This window comes from Harpegnathos saltator, unplaced genomic scaffold (genome assembly GCF_003227715.2).
Source record: "Harpegnathos saltator strain DR-91 unplaced genomic scaffold, Hsal_v8.6 scaffold12, whole genome shotgun sequence".
Lineage (NCBI taxonomy): Eukaryota > Metazoa > Arthropoda > Insecta > Hymenoptera > Formicidae > Harpegnathos > Harpegnathos saltator.
The window spans coordinates 39862-47500 of NW_020229895.1; the positions used below are offsets into that span (position 1 = coordinate 39862).

Here is a 7639-nt window from a genome sequence, read left to right on the forward strand (position 1 = left end):
TACACGACGCGATTGCATCGCGTCGTGCATTCGCCGCGCGATGCGCTCTATCTCTTGTCGCCGCGTCGCGGAGTCTCTCGCGGCGGCGAGTCTGTCGACGACCTTCGGTCCTCTTTGCAGGCAACCGGCCGACCGCGGCGGCGGTGGCGCGACCGGCCGGCCGGCCGGTTGCGTAATTAAACCAGCGACGCAGCGGCGCTTAATAAACGAGAGTGATGAGCGGCACGCAACAACGACGACGACGACGATGACGACGACGACGACGACGACGACGACGACGACGACGACGACGACGATCCGACACTCGAAATAGAAGTCAGCTTTCGCGAGAGCGAAAGAGCTACGACCTCGACGTATAACTCATCTATGCGCGCGCGCTCGTCGAATCGTTGACACGCGCACGCATATACACTCACGCAGAATGCGAATGCACTGCACGCACACGCATCTCGTGTACACCTCACTACGATCACATGTCCCGAGGTCGCGCGGGAAACCTTTTAATACTCATTTCCGCCGCGATTGCAGCGACGAGGAAATGCCAAGAGAGAAGAAGACGAGAGGGAGGGAGGGGGGGCGGGCGGCGTGCGTGGTGGACGCGCTTTCTCGCCGCTCGTACGCAAATGTCGATTGACGAGACAAAGGTCGCGAGATTTATGATTGTATGATTGTTGTATAATCGATCACGGCATCTACGGCATTTGTCTCTCAAGCCCGACAAACGTCCCGAGAAACGTCCGTCTCTTTATCTCGAGCAAACGGAGCAGAGTCTAAACGGAGCCGATGCTAAATCCGATATCGCAAGGTGTGGAATCCCTGGCCGCCCGCGCGCTATTTTGATCCTGGGTCGTTATCGCAAATTACTACCGGCGCAAACGCCCAGGAAATAATTCCAGTTTTCTCTCTCTCCGTCTCTCTCTCCGTCTCTCTCTCTCTCTCTCTCTCTCTCTCTCTCTCTCTCTCTCTCTCTCTCTCTCTCTCTCCTCTCCCTCTCTCTCTCTCCCTCTCCCTCCTCTCTCTCTCTCTCTCTCTCTCTCTCTCTCTCTCTCTCTGTGCGGTTCGACCGCATAAATCATTTTGTGGGTCACCGGAGCGGCCACCGGAGCCACGTGGCCCCGTTCCACCGGCTGCCGCTCCTCCACTCCTCCTCCTCCTCATCGAACGCTTCTTCGTGCTCGGTCCACGAACTCTCCCGGCCGATATATAACGCGCCGCCTGGCCGTTGCATCGGCCTAAAAATAATCGCCGCATTCGACGGGGCGTCGTCTCTGTAGCGTCGGTCATCTCAAAGTATGTCGACATACCTTCTTCTTATCCCTCGCGCACACGCACACGACTCGGCCGCATAATCATTTGTCTACATAGTTGTTATAAAAATGATGAAACGAGCATACATCTCTCATAATAGCGAGCGGCGAGGCTCTGGTATATTTGTCACGAGAGGAATCGGTGCGTCGCTGGTCAGTGACCATCGATACTTGGCGGTCATCTGGCTGTGTGTGTGTATGTGTGCGTGCATGCATGCATGCAGGGACAACATACTACCATAAATCCCAATCTATCCGTCTGCTGCGCATTTGTCGGTTAGTGATGCGCTTCCGAGCGAGACCGTGGGTCGAGACCGAGTCTCTCTCACTCTCTCTCTCTCTCTCTCTCTCTCTTTCTCACACTCTCTCTCTCTCTCACTCTCTCTCTCTCTCTCACTCTCTCTCTCTCTCTCTCTCTCTCTCTCTCTCTCTCTCTCTCTCTCTCACTCTCTCACTCTCTCACTCTCTCTCTCTCTCTCTCTCTCTCTCTCTCTCTCTCTCTCTCTCTCTCTCTGACTCTGAGAAAGAGCGGAGGGGTGGAATGACGTCAGGCGTGCAATTACCAATGCACTTGACGCGCGTCCGCGACGAACGGATCGTCTCTCATTGCTCGTACGCTCATTGCTCCGGCCACTCTGCTGCTCTGTAAAATCCGTTTCCGACGATCCGCTGATTTATACTGAAACTCGGCGGCAAACCTGTGTCTGTGTATATACCGCTGTTGCATATCCTGTAATATTCAAGAGATAACACACTGATCCAAAGTCGAGGTATAATTTCACCTTAGAATAGAATTTTGTCTTCAATCTTATCCCAGATTACGAGTATAAAGTGGATAACACAACCTCCTTCAAGAGCGGCGGGGCTCTTGACGCTCCTGCGTCTGCCCGCAGAAATATTCGTCGTCGACGTTGCCTGCAAAGTGTCTCTCGATATTTGGAATCGATTGAAATGTCATTTATCTCTTTCTCCCTTACAGCGTGTTACAGCGCGGAGAAAACGCGAATCGCGTGGTACGAACCAGCGAGTACATACATCATGGCCGCCAACAATAATGAACTAAATATAAAATGTATGAATGTCATGTGTCATGTGTCACGTGTAAGAGAGAAGAAGAATCTCTCTACGAGATGGACGGACATATGGAGGTCCATCCATGATTTCACATTTTTTTCAGCACCAAGTGCAAACTTTTCATCTCATCGTCGCGAAGAGAGACGAGAGAGCAAGTGTCGGGCTTCCCTTCGGTAGATTCGAAGAAGCGGAAAAGTGTCATGCGCGCGCGCACGTGTAAACGCGAGAAATCATGCGGATAAATGTTCTACATTCTATAATTCCAAGTTTTGCACTCCCATATAAAACGACGAGGACAAAAGGGACGAAAGAGGCGCGGGTCGCACATTTCTTTTCATTCATTTCCGTACAATTTGTATCTTTACAATGAAGAAAACCCATTTGTCACGCCACCCTCCTCTCCACCCGGACAATATTTTGCGGCCAATACCTGCGGCGAAATGTGCTTTCAACGTGCGACGAAGAATCAACCGTCGTTTTACGAATCCACCGTCATCCTAAAATCTCACTCTCACGGAAGGGAGGGGCGCTTTGTTTCTTCCAACTCTCGTTTTCAAAGCACCGCAACGTCATAAATGCCTCGGTCCGCGCGCATACTACTCGTATCGTAAATGCCAAACGCAGACCTGCTTCTGTAGATTTTTTTCTCTTTTTCTTCGATGCGCGAGATGGTAACTTTAAAATGTCGAAAAAATTGCTTAAATTCTTCATTTTTTTTTTTTTTCCTTTTTTCTTTTGGAAATTTTTCCTTTGAGAATTGGGAAATGAGAATCGTGAGAAATTTGAATTTGAAGAATTGTGCGGTTTGCATCTCGATACATACACACACCTCGCCGTACGTTATTCATTTAGATTCTCGTCTTTGTCTCTCGACTCGACTTGTGTACGTGTAGATCCTGCATACCACACTTGAAAGATACTTGGTATCCTGGATCTCCTGGATCTAGTAAGGTCATCATTTCATATCTCACTCTCTTCAGACACATAAATCTCCAGCTTTTCTCCAGTGTGAATAGGCTGTTACTTAATATTTATAGATCTTCTCGGTACGGTACCATTATATTTAATACGAGAGACACGCGTTTGCACGCGAGGTTCAATCTTCCCTCCCGGAGAAAGGAAAAGAATTCAGCTTCACGCGAGGCGTCGAGGAGAGAAAGAAAAGCTCCTTCGCCGCAGAATTCCTCGGCTAATGATCGCGCATGGCATCGCTCTTCATTCGTGGTTCGACATTACACACCTCTCTCTCTCTCTCTCTCTCTCTCTCTCTCTCTCTCTCTCTCTCTCTCTCTCTCTCTCTCTCTCTCTCTCTCTCTCTCCCTCCCTCCTTTTAGAGGAAGCGCGTCTTTTCGTCTTCCGAATTTGCACTTGCAAAATGATGAAAAATCTTTCGCCAGAAAGATTCTTCGTGCTACCTCTTGGTTCGTTGTCGTATTCTAAAAGAGAGAAGAAACAAAGAGAGAGAGAGAGAGAGAGAGAGAGAGAGAGAGAGAGAGAGAGAGAGAGAGAGAGAGAGAGAGAGTATGAAAAATCGCGCGGACAATCGGATAACAGCAAAATTACATGTAAATGAGAAAATGAGTTGAAGTGATGAATAGAGATTTGTATCTAAAGATTTATATTATATAATGTGCAAGGAGGAGGAGGAGATCGACATGGAGCAGCTTCGTCAGCAGCTCCTCGCAGTCGCACTCGATCCATGCGACGACTACTCAACATCCACTGGCTATATCGACCGAGAGGCGTTGTCCTCGCGCGATAATAGCGAGAGGGGAATGTCGAAGGACGCGGAAGAGACGCCACAAACGTACACGAAGAATCGCGTTGTTCTGCGCGCGGTGTTCTCTCACCGCATTTTAGCGTTTTAGTAGGGAGGATGCGCAAAGAGCATAGAGCAAAGAGCGCGCGCTGATCGACTCAAATCGAAAGGAATTGGATGGAGAAATAGGGAATTTTGCGAGTCGAGACGCGCGAAAGAAAGCAGAGCGCAAATCTGGCGAAACGCGGTCTAAAGATGCATCCCCCATGTATTATATTTTTGTGTGTTGCAGGGCTGAGCCTGGACAGCAATATGTCAATGTCATCGGTGGACCCGCAGAGTCCCCTCGACATGAAACCTGACACGGCCCTCATCAATCCGGGAAACTTTAGTCCATCGGGTGGTCCCAATAGTCCAGGGTGAGCGTCCCGTCTGTTGACTGTTGTAATGTTGTTCGACGACGCAATATCAGCCTTCAGAATGTAAAATTTTGTCTCACGATTCTGTCGCGCGCGGCAGAAGGAGAGAGAGAGAGAGAGAGAGAGAGAGAGAGAGAGAGAGAGAGAGAGAGAGAGAGAGAGAGAGTATATGCGATTACGCGTGAAAGAAATTTGGCATAAATTCGCACAAACGAAGGATCGACGAATTTCGTTTTTACGCGTTTGAATTCAAGTTTCACACCGCGTGTATATCCGTTTGTACAAAGATGAGATGAAAGATGAGATCGACCGGAGAGGAAAAGACTTTCGCGGCGGAAAGACTTTCGTCGGAAGTCGGAACAGACAGAGGGCGGATAGCGCGCGGTAGCGGTAGTTCGATTTATGGACGATTCTCTTTATTCTCTGCTTTACATGTAAGATCCTTCAATGCCGGTTGTCACAGCAACCTCCTGAGCACGTCGCCCAGTGGTCAGAGCAAGACGGTCGCACCTTACCCGCCTAATCACCCCTTATCGGGCAGTAAACACCTGTGCTCGATCTGCGGCGACCGCGCGAGTGGCAAACATTACGGCGTTTACAGGTGAGCTCTTTACAGGTAGCTACGTACGTAATTACGTGACAAATATTTAAGTTAAGTAAGTAATAATACGCGCTCCTTTGCCCCTCCGCGTGAGCAACACAAATACACGGTGAGTTTGTTTTTTTTTTTTGTTTGTTTGTTTTTTTACTGACCGAACATTTTGTCGCGGTGTTACGGTTTTTATTGTCGACAGGGAAGATGTCTTTACGGAAGATGTTTCAAGTCGGGATTGTACATTCGTAGGAAAACAAATCAAATACATAGTCGCGAACGTAGAAAAATATGTGATTCTCGCTCGTCGTATTTGCGCGAATACAAGTTCGAACCTTGTATTCGCGCATGCCCGTGTGTGTGTGTGTGTATAGAATAATTGACGTTCGATTCGATTGCGCGATGGCAATCGTCGAAAGCGAGCTCGTTTGCTCGTATATTTCTCTCGTCTCGCGAACGTTGCGCTTCGCTACCGACTATGTAAAGCAAGAAAAGTTCTCGTTTTTCACTGTCCATCGTTCTTTGCGAGGAAAAAGGAAGAAAGCGACCGCGCGTCGCGAAAGACGAGGAAAGGAAAGGTTCGACGATATATACGCACGTCAATATGAATTTCATCGCGTTCAGCGACTTTTCCATGAGCGCGCGCGGCGGCGGTGGTTCAAGGTTCGCTTCGAATTCGCTTGATAATCCTGACCTTCGTTAACGGAATCACGAGCGCGACCGCGCGACGCGAATAATTCCGATAGTCCCGGAATACAATAATAACGAGCGCGCGCACACTACGCTCATTATCCATGTATCGTTATACCTCTACCTACAGCGACACGTGACGATAAGAAACGTTCTCACCGACGGATAAGAACGTTTTGTTTTTGCCGATTATCCTCCAAGTAACCTCCGCGACCTGTGTGTGGTCTCTCTTACAATAGTACAAAAGAGAAACGGCGCAAGATTTGCGGTCGACACGCGCGCGCCGCGCCGCGCCGCGCCGCAGCCGGACGAATAATTCGGTCGGACGACGAAACGAGTTTGCACGGAGAGAAATGTTCATCCGCGCAACGTTGGTTCCCCTAACTCGGGAACTTTGTCGCGAGTACACGTAACCATCGACCTTTCCTCAATTATTTAGCGCTCGATAAGTCTCGAGGCCGTCTAGTGTCTTTACTCGAGGGGTCGGCGGGTGTATTAACTTGTGTTCGTGAGATGTGCTATGTCGCTGCGTCGCTATATATATATATATATATATATACACACACACACACACACACATATATATACGCTCGTCTCGTCGCGGGTTCAGCTCTCAAACTTTCCGTTTCGTGTAACGTCTGCGCGCTTGCAATCGCGCATTAGTTGCTGCAGCAATTACACTCGAGTAGATTTTCAGTCATCTTGCTCTCACGTTACGTAACGTGACGGACGACTTCTTTCGCGAAATTGTATGTGTCGCGATGCTGAACTTTGGAAACTGAACGTTGGGCGTTGTATGTTAGTCGCGGCGCCATAGAGTGTCGTGAAACAAAAAGAAGAAAAAAAAGAAAAAAGAAGTGGAAGAAGAAAGAAGAAAAGTCGAAAGCGAAACGTTGCGTCGCGCGTTTGCATAATCGTGCGTCAGTGCGTCGAACTGTTGCCCGGTGGAATAATAAAAATGTCGACGAACCAACACGCATCGTCGCATTGTCGCGTCACGTCGTCACGACACGGACAACGGCGTGTAACGCCGTGTCTCGTCATCGGCGGCGCTGCGCGAGAAGAAACTCGATAGTGGGTGCGACGACGCGATCGCAACGCACGGGGTTGGTTGCCTGTTGTAACTCCTCGCGTATCGTCTTTCGTGTTGCACAGAGCTACAACTGTGCGATCGTGCGCTCCCGCGGTGCACGCATCGTCGTCGCATTGCGTGCGCGCGTCTTCGAAACGCACGCAACGCTGAAAGGAACATCTGCGATGACTTTTATGCGCGAACACGCAAACATCAGCCCTCAGCGCATTCGCTGAGTCGTCGGTTATAATAGCTATTCCGCACTCTCTGTCAGTCGCGTCTACAATTATCGATGCCGAAACGACGCGTTGTATTCTTTATTCTTGTGGCACTCGAAATTATTCTCCCCCTCCCCCCCCCCTCCCCGTTCTCTGCCGCTCGCGTCGCGCGAGCAGCTTTTATTCTTCCATGGGACGATGTGTCTCGTTGTGTCTATTCTGAATCTGAATTGAAAAGCGAATAATAATAATTGCGATCGTCAGAGTGCGAATTCTACGGCGCGATTGTCAGCAAAGATTGTCGCGGCGGAGACTTGTCCGACGCTGAAAAGATCACAAATCTTCTGTTCGTTAGTACACATAACATCCAAGCGTTTGCGCGACGCGCAATTAAGGCGATCGCGCGCGCGCGAATCCGAGATAGCCTCGATAGCTGCTGGCTGAACGATATTAGCCCGTTGGCCGCCAAAGTGCCGCGCCTGCCCCCAAAAATATCATTACAACCTGA

At 49.5% G+C, this 7639-nt stretch overlaps 1 protein-coding gene across 4 annotated transcripts in view; it reads left to right on the forward strand.

Annotated features, from left to right (window-relative positions):
• The window catches only part of usp (retinoid X receptor ultraspiracle), a 36720-nt gene that overhangs the window by 18543 nt on the left and 10538 nt on the right, over nt 1-7639 (forward strand). For 2 of the 4 annotated variants that reach the window (XM_011152635.3, XM_025304816.1), the window contains exons 2-3: nt 4433-4559; nt 4999-5160. In XM_011152635.3, the coding sequence (XP_011150937.3) occupies nt 4433-4559; nt 4999-5160 (289 nt within the window). The remainder of the gene's footprint in view (nt 1-4432; nt 4560-4998; nt 5161-7639) is intronic. The other 2 variants (XM_025304813.1, XM_025304822.1) reach the window with 2 other exon arrangements.